At 39.0% G+C, this 18,818-nt stretch overlaps 1 protein-coding gene across 8 annotated transcripts in view; it reads right to left on the minus strand.

Annotated features, from left to right (window-relative positions):
• Window positions 1-302: 302 nt before the first annotated feature.
• KLHL13 (kelch like family member 13) overlaps window positions 303-18,818 on the minus strand; it is an 80,368-nt gene continuing 61,852 nt past the window's right edge. For 7 of the 8 annotated variants that reach the window (XM_068204790.1, XM_068204789.1, XM_068204788.1 and 4 more), the window contains 3 exons: window positions 15,165-15,960; window positions 8,058-8,171; window positions 303-6,491 (listed from right to left, as the gene is read on the minus strand). In XM_068204790.1, coding sequence (XP_068060891.1) covers window positions 6,004-6,491; window positions 8,058-8,171; window positions 15,165-15,960 — 1,398 coding nt within the window. In that variant the 3' untranslated portion in view covers window positions 303-6,003. Of the gene's footprint in view, window positions 6,492-6,982; window positions 7,096-8,057; window positions 8,172-15,164; window positions 15,961-18,818 lie in introns of all 8 variants that reach the window. The other variant, XM_068204791.1, reaches the window with a different exon arrangement.

Here is an 18,818-nt window from a genome sequence, read left to right on the forward strand (position 1 = left end):
GCAAATACTGCAATTTCATATCTGAAAGAGACAAATATTCAAAACTAAAGTTAACAAGCACAGGCCAAAACAATCTGCATTTAAATATATTAAATACAGCAGGCCTGGTCTTCAAAGCAATTTTTTTTCCAGAAGCGATTAAGAAAAGAGATGACCCGTCTTTACCCCACTTAACAATGCAGCACCCATCAGCAGGAACTTTATGACTCTGTGATGGTATTTATTGACAGCTGTCAAACATTTGGGTAAAAATATGGAAAGATACACTGGCAGGCACTGAGTAAAAAACATGGGGAGGGGACTCAGGTGATCAGTGGTGTGTTTATTTCGGTGCATAAAACATGTAAGGAAAATTATTTCCACATTTCTAAGAAAAGGTTACAAGCAATTAAAAACAAATGGAAAAGAAACCAAGCAATTTTTTTTTACAGTAACTTTGAACAAGGGAGGTAAAGGCAAAGTTGTTAATTCAACAGAAGCCAAGTATTTTGGAACAATCCTGGTTATGAGGAACACAGGTTAAAACAGACTAATTTTTCCTTTATTAATGAATACTGTTCTGTGAAACAATGTTTAAAATCTGAAATGTTCCTACAGTTCTTTTTCCTGCAGTGTTGTGCAGACAAAGGAGAATAAACAAACTTGCTCTCTACTGAGAGCTGGAAAGTGTGACCCAACCCTGACCTTCCCTCCCTCCATCCACAGCTCCACATGGTCTTTAGCTCCACAGGTACTTCAGATGTAAGAACCCAAGCTCAGATTGATTTTGGAATTCCATCAACAGCCAGCAGGGAAGACAGGAGGTGCTCTTACACAAGGAAACAGATGCCAGACAGCACAGAATGCTGTGGTCTGAGGGAGAATACAGCAACAGGCCAGCCAAGAGTGCAAGCAGGTACAAATTACTGAGCTTTGACTCACTTAAGCCAAGATAAGTTATTAAAAAAAAATTTAAAAAAAAAAATATCACTCCTCATTCAGTCTGTGAGAGCTGAAAGTCCAAACTAACCTCTAAACCATGACCAAAAAAAATCTAAAATAATATGCAGTTTTGTTCCAGTCCCAAACACGTTTTCATCCGAGATCTTTTCACATTGCAAAATGATTTCTCTCAAATACTTAGGAAACAAAAGTCCAAATAGAAAGGGTTTAATAACCCTGCGGACAGCCTGACAGCATGAAGCTCTGAAAGAAAGGGCCACCTGAACCTTTTGCTCCCACTGCAGACTCACAGAGGCATTACTCATTTCATGAAAAAAAAAAAGTTAAAAACTCAAACAGCAGCAATAAATACTCCCACGGATGGGGAACAAACAGCACTCGAGCCAAAGTAATACATCTAGTAGGAGACCATCCCCTCAGGAACGTCAGCCACTTCTGGCTCCTGCTGTAGCACCACTCCCAGGTTCCCTGGGCTGCATCTCTGTACAAATTACCAGGTCATTAAAGAACTCGGGAGGATTCCTGTGTCACTGATGGTGGAATTCCTGGAAAAAACAAGCCACGTTGTTTCAGGTTCTGAAAACACATCCCACCACGTTCTCCCCAGAGTGGGTGATCAGCAGGTCCAACAGAGCTGGACATGAAAACACGGAGCCTACTGACCAAGAAAAGAATTTCGCTTCATGACCTGTGAAAGACTGGCAACAAGAACATGTGACCTGGTGACAGGCAGGAAAGCCATCCAGATTTCCTAGCTTGCTCTCAAACTGCAATCACCTTTTCACAGCTGAACGGGTCCTGCAATACTCACGGGACTACAACTTTATCAATTAAGCAAAGTATAACTTTGCCCTTTAAGACTTTTTTTTTCCTGACTACATTTGCACACAAAGAATCATTATTCACATTTAAAATACAAAAGAAAAAATACCTGATAAGCTACATACGGTGTGCAATAAAGAACACTTTCACAAAGCATGGAAAGCATAAAGTGCCACATGAGAGGTGACTCTCCCTGCAGACCTCTGGGTCACCACTGCACACAACCCTCCACACAGCACGTAAGGCGCAAGCCAGGAGGAAACGGGACACACATTTCTCCTGCAACATGCACATACCTTTCACTAGCTTAAAACTGCTTTTATATTTCCAAGAATGCACAAGCTGAATTACAAATACATTTATCAACAGTGGGCTATTTTCTCTCTTGATATAAGTGCCACTAAAAAAGCCTCAGCTTTATCTGTTCTGATCGGGAGCAGAGGAAGTAACAGACATGTCAGCTACAAAACCAAGGATTGAAAAAACAGTGACCAGCAGAGTCAGACAGCAGTGTGAAGGTGAGGTAATCATCAGCTGGAGGGCAAATTAAGAAGGAACAACAATTCTGCTAGGCAAAATGAACTTTGCAAAGAAAAGTGCTATGATCTTTTCTGATCAGATCATCCTCAACTCTTTGGTTAGAAACTTCTCCAGATATTTGTACTGCACTTGTAACTGTGTTATCAAATTATTTTTTGATGTCCAACCAGCCCATCAGATTAAGACTGTAAGCCTTTAGGTAGAACTTTATTTATCTGCATGCAAACTGCTCTAATCCGTGATTGCCATTATTCCACTAAAGGACCAGATCACGGGTTTGAGCTTGTGACTGTTGCTAAAATGCTACTCCTTAGAGATCCTACCCCTCAGAAACAGAATGGGCAATTTAAAAATAGCATTGTTTATAAGAAAACAATTCACTTTTGTCCTGGGAACAGGTAAAGTGATTCTTCCACCCAAGGGGCCTGTAGAGCCACAGCCAGTCTGTCAGCCACATTCTGCTGCACCAGTGCTCATCCCTTCAGCACAACTCCATTAACCCAAGAAGCCACAAGACTGGCTGGATTCTTGCAGGAATCGCTTTCCCTGGACCAGGTTCTTGGACTTTACAACTTTCTAAGGGGAGGGGAATCACAGAAAAATGGACATCTGCAGATGATGAACCCTCTGATGTTAAAAGGGCAAAGAAACTTTACATAATCTGGTTTTTCCCAGGTGTTCTTCCCTATTGTTCTTGTCCTGTCTCAAAACACAGAACAAGGGAAATGTTATCTCGGGCATCTGGAGCCAGAGTGCTGGGTTTTGCAGGGATCTCAGATGGGCCTTTGGCCAAACTGTATATGGAAGTGAGCACTTCTGGCATTTGCTGCTAATTGGGCACCAAAAAGCAAAGTCTGAATGAATTTTGCAGTGTGTGTCTGCAGCACTGGGAGAGGGCAGACAGCTCCTGTGGCTCTCCAGCTGGCACACCATGCAGCCTTAATTTCAGTCAAGTCAAATAGCTATAATTGCTTTTTATCCAGATGCTTTTCTGATTCAGGTACTACAACTGCAACATGAGAGAATCTCAGATTTATGAAGAGGCAGCCTGACTGGAAGTGGAGATGGGTATTTGCTGTATCCATGTGTATACCTACAGCTGTGGGTTCAGAGATGGAAAGGGGCTCTTATTCCATGGTTAAGATGGATGCAATGAGCATCAAGTCATTTTATACTGCATTACAGAAGAATCCAGTTTGCAGTTTTGGGCAAGTCTTTGATGTTTGCTTTTCAATCCTAGTGAGTAAATTTTAACTAATGTAATTAGAAACAGTTTAATCCAGAGGGAAATTTAAAAAAAAAATAATGAAAAAAAAAAACACCCAAAGATTAATTTGATTGAAGTGCTACATTTAATCCACTGATGACAAAATGTTCAAAATTAATTCTTCCACTTTATGTATAACAAATAATGAGTCAAACTAAAATAAACAAAACAAAAACCACAAAAAAAATCCCCTCAATATTGTGACCATATACCAGCTCCTGGCTATTCAAGGCTCAGACACAAAACTGACATCCTGGCTTTAAACCACCTCAGAATGATCAGAACCCATGTTACGCTTTTTCCAAACAGAGAATACCAGTGAGATACCCACTTTTAAACACTGTGTCCCTCATCCCCAGCATACAAAGAGCATGATATATTTATATCATCCTAAAGGAATCGCAACTCCTTCAAGTACTTTTCAGTTTAATTAATAAAAGAGACACTGAATATGGATTTCAGGGGATTTTAAACTCAAGCAGGGTCTAAAATCTGGTCTCTGAGCTGGAAAAAAAAATAGTAGCATGTGACACTTAAATGATTGAAAAATCCTTAAACAACAGAGCAACATTTTTCTATCCAGTGCTTTGCACAGCATAAGAAGAGTATTCTTAGGGTGATGAAGCAATTTATCTTCAATGGCCAGGAGTATCCACTGGGGCCACTATTCCACCTGCAACAACCTTGTACAGCCACATGGAATTGAGACTTCAATTGTTTAAAGAGGAAGAATTGATTTTGATTTCAACCAAAACAATTATGAAACCTAAAGCTTACATGTAGATTTTGGTAGTGATCATTACTAGTAAACTGCACAAAGAATAAATATCAGTACTTCCAAAACTGACACCACAGTAATCCTGCTGCTTGATGCATCAAGCAGGGACAAAACACAAATAGCAAAATCCCAACAAAAGTCTATTAAGCTTTACTTGGTTATTATTAATAGGTAACACAATAAGCTGGTTTTAACAGTTTTCCCCAGAGGATGCCCCTGTGGCTGTTCATTACCAAAATGACTTGTAACATGATGGGAAGTTCAGAACAATCACAATGGCACAATCAGAGCTGCAGTTTGTCAGCAGGGCACTGTATTTTGGAGCAGGTAGAGATTCCTGTGAATTTGCAGGGCTGCACACATAAGCAGTTCTCCAAGGAAAAAACATTAAGACTGGTTTTTCATCAGTCCCTAACAATAAAAAGAACACATCAGACCAAAATAGTTTCTTAAAAGTAGGTCAAAAATAGCCATTCATGATCACTCCTGCATTGGTTTCCTAGCAGATTCATCTACCCGCGTGGATATACGTAACGCGTATCCTGGAGACAGTGAGGCAGAGGAAGAAAACCAAATACATTAATGAGGTAGCTTAGACTGGGTAACTGCAGTTAAAAGTTTTATTGAACAAAAGAAGGTAAAATGTGGTAGTCCAGGTTCACTGAGCAAAAGCAGCTCTCACTGAAGCTGCACTTTGTGCTAAATAACCTTATTAACTGAGACTATACAGAGGACACATTATGCAAGTTATCTCAACAGCAAAGGAGAAAAGGTAGATTCAATTTGATCGGATGGAACCATTTGGTCAAATTCAGTGGCTTAAGTTACTGTTTCTAGCCCTTAACTACCCATATTCAGTACAGCCACAGCACAGAATACACAACTGCACTGAATTCCCATTTGTTAATAGTGTGTGCTCCCATGCAAGCGGAAGCCAATTCCTGAAAAATAACCAAATTAAAAACCACAAATACGTTTAGGATGTTTTGTTTGAAGCATCATTGAACTGACTCAGGAAAAACACTCGATATATGTTATAAAAAACTCCCGGCCTCTACAAAGTCCGCTCCTGTACAGTGCTAATATTTTAAAATTATTTTATTTCTTCCCTCTGCCTAAGAAACTTCATATGCTCTGAAAGCACCCACAAAGTCAGGTGGGTAAACAGATATGTCAAAAATACTCTGTGTAAAGAGGGAGGTAGCTCAGGCCCCTTGGCAACCTTCAGAGTTCACATTGATGTGGTCTACCTACCCTTGTGATCTGCAGTCAAAAATGAAAGGAAAAAGGATTTCAACATGAAATTCAGTGACATGTTCAATACAAATTTGACTCACTGGGCTCCCAAATGTAAGCTATAAGGTACCTCACACCCAACACACAACATTAATAACGTACCTAGTTCATACATTTTATAGACAATACCCTCTCATTTGTTAAACATTTGGCTCGGGCGAGTACATCTTTTTTGTTAACCACTTGAGAGACATTCTAGGCCAAACAAACAGCACAAATAATGCCACAGTCTTTTTTTTTTCCAGTAATTGTATGAAATGCTGTAGGCTAAGCCTAACAGAAACTACTGAAGAAAAATGACAGACCCCATGATGCAGTGCAGAGGTGTTACTACAACATGGTGAGCCAAGGGATGGTTCTAAGGTGCTGAAAGAGGAGACTCTCGAGACGGTGACCCTGTATTGTCCTCCGGAGGGAAAACAGTGAGAGTGCAGGCTCGAATGCCACCAAGGGATTCTGGAAGGTCAAATACTTTATGCCACTCATCTTTTTCTGGATCATACTTCTGAACTATTTCCACCATACACCGGTTATTCCAAGAATATCCTCCAACAACATAGATTTTATTTTCAAAGACAGCAACCCCAACATCACTTTGCCCACGTAACATGGCGGCAATTGGAGTCCACTGGTCTAGAGTTGGTGAGTAATATTCACAGCTTAGAACATCATCATAATCACTTGTTCCTCTAAAGTGATTTCCACCAATAACATACAGCTTGTCTCCTACAGTACACATGCAATGTAGACCTCTGACTGTCGTCATCGGAGCTTTCTGAGTCCATTTGTCTGTGTCAGGGTCAAAACACATGAGTTCCTTTTGGAAAGTGTCATGGGTAATTCCCCCTAAAGAAACAAGACACATGTTAGAGTAGTGCCCACCCTAATAAGCATTAAATAACAAAAAATACATTTTACTGAAAGAATTCCATCTTCCTTAAAACGTCTTCACTCTAGCTTAGATTACTATCACAGAAGTACTCCATTTCACATGACATTTGTTCCTTTAAATGGGAAAATGGACAGAAGCCATGTCTCACACTGCATCTCATTACACAATTGATACTGGCAGATTAAAAAAAGCAAAAAACTGTAACCTATGCTTCTATTTTGTAAAGTTATTTCTTTGCTTGTATTCATTCAGTTTGCTAGTTATGTTTCTCACCATCAAGAATCCATTTCCCTTTTAAATTTTGATACTATGCCACTGTGTTTTAAGTATCACAAAGTAGAATTTTCATCAAAAATCTTTTTTCATCAACTTCAAGTGAATAGAGAGGACACACATTTCAAATATTCTTCAGTTAATAGTTACCTATGCTTCCTTCTACATTTACCTTCTCCATAGCTCTCTGCAAAAGCATTTGGAGAGGCTTCAGGACAAAAGGAAAAGAAAAATCTGTGGGATCTACATGAAAAAACCACAGCAGATAGCATATGCATGTGTCACCTGCAGTAAAACAAGCAAAATGGGCAAAACACAACTGCCAGCAGCACAGCAATTAGGAGCTCAATGGACTTGCTCACAGAAAAATAAGCACCTGTACCTTACAGTAAATTCTAAAGCAAATTCCTCCTAGCCTGCTGGCACAAGAGCCCCTAAATGAAGCTGCTCCAGCACATCTCCCCACCAGTTCTTGTCAGCTAAGCAACCTTGTCCCACCTCCTGCCCTGAATTTCAGCTTAGCTCTTAAGAGGACATCCTTTAAAATTTCAGCAGGAGAATATAGGCCTGTGATCCTTGTAATGATCACTGACAGATTGACTCTTTTTTAAAAATAAAGCTAACAGTAGATTTTCAGACAACCTATTCGCAAAAAAAAAAAAAAAGTAATGAACCTACAACCTCAGTGACACATAGGATGAGCATATTCCAAATAAGAAACTAGTGAAAATACAGATGTCACTTATATGCTGTGATTAACATGAGAACTTAGCCCTTTCCATTACCTCAATGAAGGCAAATGGTGTTTAAAGTAATAAAATTTCCAATACATTCCCAAGTTTATAAGGGAGGGAGTGTTTAATTGCTACATTATATCATAATGCATGTTATAATTATTTAATACTCTTATACACCACTATCATTATATATTATAACAATATTATGTTTAATTATATTGCTAAATAAATTTTTATATGTGGCTACAGAAAACTTTATTCTGATTGGCAAAGTGAGTACCTGCTTTGGAATTCAGAGCTATTCAATTACTAAGCATAATATTATGTACAATAATTTTGTCAGAGCCTGCAGTGTATGTGCTGTTTCACTGGCTTCATATTAAACTGCATTACTACTGATACCATGGCAATCCTACTGCAACCACAGACTAATTTGTACTGTCTGCTGCTGAAACAGAAAAAGTTAGACAGGAATTGTTTCACAGAGATGATCTCACAGGCACCATTTACCTGAAATATACATTAACCCCCCATACACGGTTCCAGCGTGACCATAGTGGGGCTCGTTCATTTTTGCCACGTAGCTCCACTCGTTCATTCTGGGGTTGTAACATTCCACAGTGGCTGTTGGAGACAAATGAGAGCACAGAGGTGTTGAAAGCAGCATGGCAGTTTGGTGCTGAGTTGAGTGCAGAGGCAGAGACATTCACAGAGGAAGTGCCAACAAGTACCACTGTTCAGCTGAGGGAGCCTCAAGGGAATTCCTGAGCACTGTCACAGAACCACAGAACAGATGGGGTTGGAAAGGGCCTCTGGAAATCAACTAGTCCATCTCATCCAACTCCGCTGCTAAAGCAGCACCACCAAGAACAGGTTGCATAGGATTGTGTCCAGCTGGGCTGTACCATCAGCAAACTTGCTCAGAGAACACTCTGTCCCTCGCTAACCAATTTTCTATTGTATTGCAGTGTTTTATTAAGGATTTGTACAGCAACATACAGCACAGAATATGCATGTCACTACATCCATTTACAAAAGCCAAGCTTAAAATAAAAGAAAGATGAAACATCCCTGAATCAGGCAAGGAGATGAACAGTGCCTGTGTTGATGTACACCTGCATTTGGGCAGTTTTCTCTGTGAGCTGGAATGTTTAAATGATCGGGGGTTTTATCAGATCAGAAATCACAGAGGACAGTACCCAGCCCCCAGGAGTCAGTGCAGAATGGATTCCTGAGGAGGAAACCTCTCTCCAATGTAAGATGGGAGAGATGCAGGCTGCAGGAAAAGGGCTGCAACAACCACAGGGAACACAAATAGAAGGCAGATTCAACAACGGAGCAAGCTCTAGGTTTGGCAGCTTGAATGCTACAGTATGATCAGAGAGGCACAAAAGACTCAAAAACCCCATAACATAGTGACTTTATGATGCACAGAGAAATTGTAATAATTAAATTATCTTAAAGACAAATCTCATTTTAAATAATTCAAGATTGCTTAATCTTTGTTGGATGTTTATGAACTATACATAGAAAAATTGAATCTGTCTTTAAAAGTTGCATTTTACTTGCTCTAGAACAAGGTTTTTATTGAATCAAGGACAGAAAATCTGAGTCAGCTCTATGGAATCACTGATGGTGACTTAACAGTGCAGGATTACACATCAACCAAGAGAGAAAATACCCTTAGAATCTGAGAAACTTGTCATTATAAAGGCAGAATCTAGTTAGTTTTAGTTTAACCCTAATTACAGAATTATAGATAGGCCAGTAAAGAACATCAGTCAGTAACACATAGTGAATATAAGGCACCTCACCCTAACTCCAAAGCTGTTTCAAAAAGATCCTCTGGATCATTTTAGAAGAGTATATCTATGGTCCCAGACTACAAAAAAAAAAATCCCTAGTCATGAAAAAATTAGTACAGAGCACATTAGAGTGACCTTCTGAATTCTATTTTAGATGCTGCATAACCTCCTTATTCTTGCAAAATGGGATGATAATACATAATTCCATGCAATTAGTGTCTCAAGTACTGAAAAACATGCACTGAAAATAGAAGCTTCCAGTTCCAATATGAGAAATGCTGTTTGACAGCCAGTTCAGCATCATCTAAGGCTAGAAGTGAAAAATAAAAAAATCTATTTTGCACATAAGAATTGTTAAATTGCTACAGCACACCAGATTTTCTTCAGCTTTTCCCCAGCCAGGAGCTGAACTTTAAATTTATGAAATGCAGAAAAGTGCCAGCCCAGAAAATTAAGTTCGTGATACAAGGCAAAACACACTAAATTTCTGCTTTTATTCTAAACAAATTATATATGTTGATTTGCATGTATAAAATTATTAATTTCATATTCTTTTGAAACTGTTTCAAAATAGTAATGAAATCTTTAAATGCATCTGGTTCTGTGCGAGTGGCTTGCACAAGGACTCCCAGTTCTACCATCTCAGGGAAGTGTAAGATGGACAAAAAAATAACAAACCAGCACAAAGTAACTGAAGTCGGGTGTGTCTGCAGTACTGGTGATGTACTAAATTTTTGATTTTAAAAATCTGCCCAATATATGGGCAAGTTCCCAAGTTTACTCTAAGAGATCTGCCTTGGTTGTTTGGGTTTTCTTAATAAAGACAGAAATCTCCTTTTTAAAAAAAATTGTATTATTTTCCATGCTGCAGGCTTTCTGTATCCCATCATGGACTTAGCCACAAATGACACCTAAAATTAAATCTGAGTTGTGTTTCTGTGCATTTTTGCCCAATCCCCAAATAAACCCACGCTCACTCTTGTAAACATATTCATCCATTCCAATATTCTTTTTCTAAAAGGAAAGCTCCTTTCCACTCTGCTCTATTTAGCAATCAGAAGCAAAGATGTGCAGAAATTTCAAAACCAGAAGGAAACAGATTTGATGTGCAAGTAATTACAGCTGTCCCAGTTCCACCCCTAGGGCAACCCCTTCCAACCCTGTTCATGCTCCTCTGTTCTGAAACATCGCTCTGCTGCTTCCACAAAAACTGCATCCCCTTCCCAAAGTGCTCCCATTCTGCACCGAGGTGAGGAACTTGTGTTTCTAACACACTCCAAGGACAGGGAGAGCAGAGGATGTGCAAAGGAAGAGCAGAGGATGTGCAAAGGAAGAGCAGAGGATGTGCAAAGGAAGAGCAGAGGATGTGCAAAGGAAGAGCAGAGCCAGCAGCACACAGATGAACATGACATTCAACGCTGGACAGTTTTATCTCACTCTGCACTACAAACTGCATTTTAGAGAAAAGCCATAGCCAAAATACCTCTTTAGCAAAAGACAAAACCGCCGAATTGGTACCCGTTACCACCATCACTATCACCATCTTGTAAAGGCATTATTTATCTGAGAAAGGATGGTGTTGAGTCCAAGACCCATCACTTTCTGATGTGGCTTCAAAACAGTCTCAAACATTCCTAGTACAGCCAGAGTACTGTCTGACACTATTTCAGACAAACTATTCCAACCCAAATCTCACATCACATCTCGCACCTCATGATGAGCTGTGTTCTAAAACAAAGCTAATCACTTTCCAGCTGAAAAACCCTACTTTTCTGTTAGACTGATCTGTATACTTGTTTCCCTGTTACCTTGTAAGGTCATTCAACTTCTCTCTTTTAGCAAGGTATTCCTCTGTACTGAAAAGAAAAATTATTCAAAATTCCAGCTATTAAAGGTGCCCATAATTTGAGAGAGACATCTCCAGACAGAGCAGAGTTCACAAAACACTCTAAAACTGCTACTTTAACGCACCTAAGTGAGAGTGATGGATTCATTCTTCTGACACCATGAATAATTCAGACCAGACTTTATTTATGTTTAACAGTAGAACTTCTGACGTGCTCATTACCATAATCCAGGGAAGACAGGCCTCATTTTAATAGAATTAAGCAATCTCAAAAGGAGACAAATTTTTGGCAGTCCCAAGGGATGTTCAGCTTGCACTTATTTTATAGTTCCATCTGTGATGCTATTTAAGGAATATACAGATATTTAACATTTCTCTGTCTGTTACAGCAACACTTAGCAACTTTGATGTCCCAAAACCCAGGCTCTTAATTTTGTTATACTATTTCTATAATACAGCTTATTCATGTACAACTCTAAGCTGACTTGGTTAAATAGTCCTGACTAATTTTGTCCTAGCATAGCAAGGAGCCACTCCAAAATAAGCCTCTGCACAAGAGCTCCTCTAGTTCACACTCTGGTCTGATATTCACAATACCACTCTGACAGTAAACAGCCCAACTGGATACTGCTGCATATCCATCAACAACATTTAAAACATATTAGCTGTATCTTTATATACATACATACATATATATGTACACACACACTCTCTCACAGGGGAAGTTTTTACATAAACAAGGAGGGTTCAACATCACGGAGGGCAGCTGGAAAATAAATATCTTCCAACCTGATGGGCAGAAGGTCAAAAGAACAGGTAACTGGCCTGGCAGTTTTCTCTTTCTGTCTTTATTGCAGCATGATGAATGAATCTGTGGTTTAGTCACAACCCAACATCCCCTAAAGTGCTGAGGAAAAGCCCATATATATAAAAACCCCACACTTTACTCAAGCCTATCAACTTCAGAGCCTGAAGTATCTGGAAAATACCTAAATGCACAAGTTTTCTAGTACTTCTACAACTTCTGCCATCATCAAGCACCACAACTGAACTCTTACAACGAGCTACAAAAATCTACTTGTCAGAAGAGAAAACAGTCTCCAGTGTTCAGCTGGAATCTGCCGATGTGCTGTGCTTCACAAGTGTCTTTGTGAGACACATCTGCTTCTCCTTTTGTCTCTTTTTCCAAAAAGTCTTGCTTTTTGCACACTGCCCTCTCCAGGCTGGGCTCCTCCCATGCCCAAGGGCTGCTCTCCTGCCTTCTGGGAAAACCCCTGGCAGGTGCCTGCCTTGACATTTAAAGGGAAGTACCAGAATTATCTACAATCCTTCCAGGAGTGGTGCTTAATTCTGCACAGCCTTAAGCTGTCACAAGGTTGAAAAATCTAAATTATAATATCATAATTCAGGACATTTAAAGGACACATTTACCACATTCCAACACGTGCACCATGTACATGAAATTCACTCATCCTGCCCAGTGAAGCAAACTTTTCTCAGTGGCACGCACTGGTAAAACAGCAGCCCGTTATTACATTAATGCAAGCATTACAAATTTAGAAAGTGGCATTTACAAAGTTCTCAGAAGAAGAAACATCTGAAAACTGTTTTGAGAAGGTTTGATAGAAAGCCTCAAAAAGTATAATTTTTATTCCTATGAATGTCAGGGGGGAAAAAATTATTTTAGTAACTTTAATCCTTTGGCCTGTTTCCATAAGAGCCCATTTTCCAGAAAGCTCAATTCAGGTTTTGGGAATTTTTCCTCTCTAACAACAGACTGAAATTAGTTTGAACCCAAGGGCAACTTCTTTAATATCTGTCCAACATACATTTGACCTTCTCTTCTTTGAAAATCCTGAGAGATTTTTCTCTTCTGAACAGAATGGGAAGTTTAAACTGGATTGCATCTTCCAGTTGTCAAGGTTTATGAAAGAAATATGAAAATGAAAAGTGACTCACCTCACAATTAACAAGGAAAGAACCTGAAGCCCCAAATCAAAGCATCAGACAGCTACAATATTTAGCATTTAGAGTGCTCTCTTCCCACAGAATGATCCAGTGGCATTTTTCACATCTGTGTGGAAATTGCTACAGCACTTTAATGATATCTTTACAAAAGAATTTTAGATAGGTGATAAATTTGGTATTTTAATTAAAGAAAGCAGAAGAGTTGAGGTCAGCAGAATGATACTGCTGGATCTAATTTAAGGTAACACTGCACTCAAAGCCTCCTTCACACACAGGTTGCCCTGGCTTAGTGACAATATTATTTCTTATTGATTTTGTCAGACTTGCGACTTTTTCACTGACATTTTTATAACCCTACTCTGTTCAGATTGTACTGTGCACAAGGTCAGCAATCTGATTATCTGCTATTAATTCATACTGTTAGAAAATAGCTCACTGAAGCTATATATCAGGTTTTCTGATACTCAACGATCAATACATGTTAGTTTGTACATTTAGTTTTCCAGAGGATATTGAGATTTTTAGGATGTATTTTCAGGTAAATAGTGATACATAGTAAAAATTTCTGAAAACCCCAGGATCTGCATCAGAAAATGGCTATCTAGGGAAAATAAAGTATTGCTAAGCAGTTTCCCATCTTTTTGGAACAGGAGGCATTTTAAAATGTCCATTTCATCAAACATTGGAATGGAATTAAAATTTCTAGCAAAGCCAGGCCACTTTTTTTTAGTGGAAGTAGTGTACTGTATGTCTCCTATGAAAATTTGCAACGTGACAATGAATTAAAGCTGTGTATGTGAATAACCAAGATGCAGTAATTTTCAGAAGCCACAGATCCTGCAGTAGAAATCGAGTTTTGTGTTGTTTCAATTAAATATGTTTCTCACTGCACTTACAGATATCTGTGCATTTCTGAGAAGTAAATCTCAGTAGCAAGAGGTAGAAGCCACAAAGAGACAAGGGACAGTTGAGTGTTGGGCTGACAGCAGCAAACAAAACAATGAGATTTACATCTGGCTTAGATATAATATTATGCTAAACTTCCAAGCATAATCTCTGTGACATTTCAATTTTAAAGCACAGACAAATTTACAGTTGAGTCTCCTATTCCAGACTTGACTAAATGTTAACCACTATGGCTTTGCACAATGCAGTGGATTAATAGGGGTCATCCTCTGCATATTTTTGTTAAATTTAAACTTACTTATTATTTGTTCTATCTTATTTCCTGGAAACTGATATGAGGGAATTTTTCTTCTGTTTTTGTTTGTTTGCTTTTTGGTGGGTTTTTTTGGTTTTGTTTTGTTTGTTTGGGTTGGGTTTTTTGGGTCTAGCTAAATTAAATATCATTTGTGAGGGGGGAAAACAAGAGGCACCAGGACCAAGTCATTCAGTCATTTGTACAAATAAGATCATAGGTGAAATATAACATTTTTAATAATTAAAAAGTCCAGAACATCAGAATATCTGAATCTTACTAATCTGTGAGTGAAACAAATCACAGTCATAAGACTAAAACAAAACAAAACAAAAAACATATCAAAAAAACCCTTGGCATTTCAAATACTATTCCAGAAAATTTTTGTCTTTTAAAATGCAATGTTCAGTCAAGGGTAAGTTTCAGCTAGAGCCATTTATCCCTTAGGAATGGATTTTGTTTCTCAGATGACGTAATGATTAATTCTTTTCTTTTTAAAACTGCATTTCTATTCCCCCACACTTACACAGGCAGACATAGACGCTTACTTCATGTTTCCTGGTAAAGATATTGGATAATATGCATCAATACACAAGATAGGTATTTGGAATTTTTTTGTGGGATCCCTTCTAAAATTAACTTCTAATAGTATCCAGACAAATTTCTCTCTGCATTTGCAGTATTTGCAGAAAGCAGCAGCACTCCAATGACTTCAGCTTGTTTCTCTCCACCCACTCCCTGGGCAGCAGGGTATTTCCATGCCCAACAAAAGGCAAGGGGCTGGCTCCAGGAGGACTCACCTAGCTCACCCGCTGCATTCCGACCTCCGACTGCATACAAATGTCCTTTGAGGGCACTTAGGTGGAAGAAGGTCCGTTTCTCGTTTAAAGATGCCACTTGCATCCACTTGTTGTAGCGAGGGTCAAACCTGAAGACCGTGTCGACCGCCGTCTTTCCCTTGGTGTCATAATTGCTTTGGCCCCCCACCACGTACAGGAAGTTGCCGATGACGGCGATGCCGTGCTGGTACCTCGGCGCATCCATGGGAGCCAGGGATTTCCACTCGTGGGCCTTCTCGTCGTACATCCGCAGCTCCTTGCTGACCACCAGCTGCTGTCTGAGCACCCCCCCCAGGGTCACCAGGTGCGTGCTGTCCGAGCGGATCGCCGTCCGCTCCGACTGCATCACCGGCTGCATGTACGGCATCATTTGGTAATTGCTGGCCTCCAGAAGCAAGTTGACACAGGTGTTGTCAGTTCTCATGAAGTCCACGGTCTGAACGTAGTTGATAAGATCCTGGGGTGTCATCAGGGGAAACCTGATGTTCTTCATGAGCTTTGCAGCGTACTCCATGCGAGGCTCCTCGTAGCGCAGCCAGCGACACGCCGCCTTGAAGAGTTCAAGCTCAGTGCAGTGCTTAAGGCTATTACTTGAAAGCACGAAGGCAAGACGTTCAAAGGGGAGTTTCACAAATTCACCAGTACTTAATAATGCAGGGAAGTTCTTCAAGATGAAATTATTAACATATTTATCCACTTCTGTGAGATTGTATGTGTTGGCAATTCGCCCAACCTCAACACAGTTTTCCAACGAAACCTATTAAGTAAACAGAAAAAGGAATCAAACACTTTCTTAATTTGGTGTCTAAATGATAATGTACAATTTCATGAATATTGTAGAATCAGCAATATTTCAGCATTTTGCAGTGCTCAAGGTGATTGACACATGAGCAAATATTCAATGCAGTATATATATTCATGACTGCAAGGGAAGACCCAATTTATTCCTTCTTTTGAAGAAAGAAATTAGACAAGTAACAAGCAGATGGCATATATTATGTCAAATAGCTTATACAATGATGAAGCATAGCAGTTGTATAGCACTCCATCTTTGAAAAGCTCTGAAAACATCTTTGTAAGAAAGACATGTGGAAAATGAAGTAAAGGGACAGGTGATCAGACCAAGGTTACAGAGAGTAAAACAAAAGTCTCACCATTAGGCATTTTCTGGCACTATTAAAATTGTAATGGCATAATAAAATCAAAGAGAATGGCACAGCTAACCCGTACATGCCACATATTTTGGACAACTAATATTTACAGTGTTCAACCTCATGAACACATTCCTTCAAAACAAAGACAAATGGATCTTTAATAAATCAAGACAGTGTTCTTACAGACTCTGTTCAAAATTAAATACACGTCAAAAATAAGACAAAGGTAGTGATTTTGGTTTATACATAATTTTGTAAAAATAATTAACCTAGGAGGATTTCCCCTAAAAATACCCAGCTCATTAAATGCTTTAGCAGTATGGATCACACCATAATTTAACTCAGTACTGGAGTGACTGTATCTTGGTAATCACCTGTTTCACACTGTAGCTGCATCTATCTTTTTATATCTTTGGTTCCTGAATTTCTAAGGTCAGTTGGGATCCAAGGCACAGGGAGGAAGAAACATGCCAGGCATGGGGCACAACTTCTAGTGGGTTTCCACTGAACACAGTCAGTTCCTTTCAGGAAGCTCCCTGGTACGTGTGCCCAGCAAGTCAATCAAATGCTTCTTGCTGAAAATTGCAGGTTTTTTGCATTCACACCTTATTCCAGTCCAAGCTTCATTTACACATGTTCTAGTCTCTGTGAGTGTCAGTCCTACTCAGTGTCAACCATTTCCACAACTTTGTGATTCTCATTACATTCCTAATGCCAGAGGAATTTAAGCTTACAAATCTCATGGTTATTTTTAAAAAGATTATAAAGATTGAGTACTGGACCTGACTGAAGCCTAAGAATTCAAAAACCTTCAAATGACTTCTGGTCATGACAGAGATTAGAAGATTTTAATACTGTATAACTCAATCTGATCATTGTCCTTAAATAACAGACAATTCAAATGTCTGAGTACAGGAATAGGAGATTTTCTTAATTCACTAGAAACTGATCTAACTTGCCCTAGAGTTAAGATCTACTGTCATCCAAAGTCTTCATTCACACATCTTGAAACACCTGCTAATCCTGTAATCAGGTCCTATCTATAAAATGAATGTGCAGCAGACTGTCAGGAGTTCTATTATGAAAATATTTGTGCTTTATATACATGGAAATCATTTTTGTATTACAAGACAGACCATATTGTTTATAGAAAAATATAATCACACCAACTAGCAACAGCCTATAAAATATTCTCATGACTGGTTTTGAGGATCAACATCAAACAGATTGCCCAGAGAAGCTGTGCCTGCTTCATTGCTGAAGTGTTCAAGGCCAGGCTGGATGGGGTTCTGAGCAACCTGTCTAGTGCAATTTCTTCCAAAATTTCTTCCAACTTGTATTACAAAATAAAGCAATGGAAAAATCACCCCTTCACAAACAGCTGACTTGCAGTATACCACAAAGCTTAACTCTTGCTATATAGTTACTGTATTTAAAAATCACTTTGGAATACATTGTCTGGCACCAAACTAGAGAGATGCAGCACTTCCTCCACATCAAAGTAGGCAGGCAGAAATTATTGCATACAGGAAAGGCATGCTTGAACTCAAAAGATCAAAGCAAAACCTGTACAGGTTCTGTGCCACTGGCACATGTTCAGGATGCAATGAATTATTGGGAGCTATTGCTGACTGGCTGCCACCTATCAAGTGCCCAGAGTGCACCGAGTTCTGTATTACCCTAATTATGTTACACTGTAAATCCATGCAAGTGAGCACATCCCTGCACTTCTTACATTTGAAAAATTTATTGACACATTACACACTGTTAATGACTGATGAACATGACATCAGCAGCTTCCAGTCCACCCCTGATTCTCGGAATATTTACTTTACATTGCCTTTATTAATCCACCGGGACTGTACTGCACTCAGTGTTGTGGGTTCTTTTTTTTCCATATATGATTGCAAATACTTCCCATTATGCTTATGAAATTGTGCACTACATTTCACTCACTAACAAATTCCCCCACTCACCTCAAATCAGGATGCCATATAAAATATTGTCTTAAATGCTACTTTTCTTGCAAAATTACTGCTCTAAGATAATCATCAAAGTACCAGGCTAAATTATATTGCAAAGACTTAAAAGTCATAAAAATATATATTCTAGAGATTCTTAAATCCTCTGCCAAAAAATAATCCTTCAAGAGAAAGAAATGCTATAGCTACTTCTACTTGAATATTCAAAATGGGACAGAGTTCAGTACAATAATGTTATTTAAATAAACACTTCAGTTACCCAAACATTGGGGTTTTTTGGTTTTTTTAGAAGTTTGACTTATGTTATGGTTCTGTGTGGAAGTCAGTCAAGCAGGAGCTCTTCAACGAAGAGAAGGAACTGCTACTCTGGAAATCCCACTGAAGTGAACAGGAGGAATGGAAATATCAGGTGAAAATATATACACTGTACAGTGTATCCAGTAACAAGTAAAAATACTCACAAGGAAAGAGCTAAAAGA

This window comes from Anomalospiza imberbis, chromosome 14 (assembly GCF_031753505.1).
Source record: "Anomalospiza imberbis isolate Cuckoo-Finch-1a 21T00152 chromosome 14, ASM3175350v1, whole genome shotgun sequence".
NCBI classification, from domain to species: domain Eukaryota; kingdom Metazoa; phylum Chordata; class Aves; order Passeriformes; family Viduidae; genus Anomalospiza; species Anomalospiza imberbis.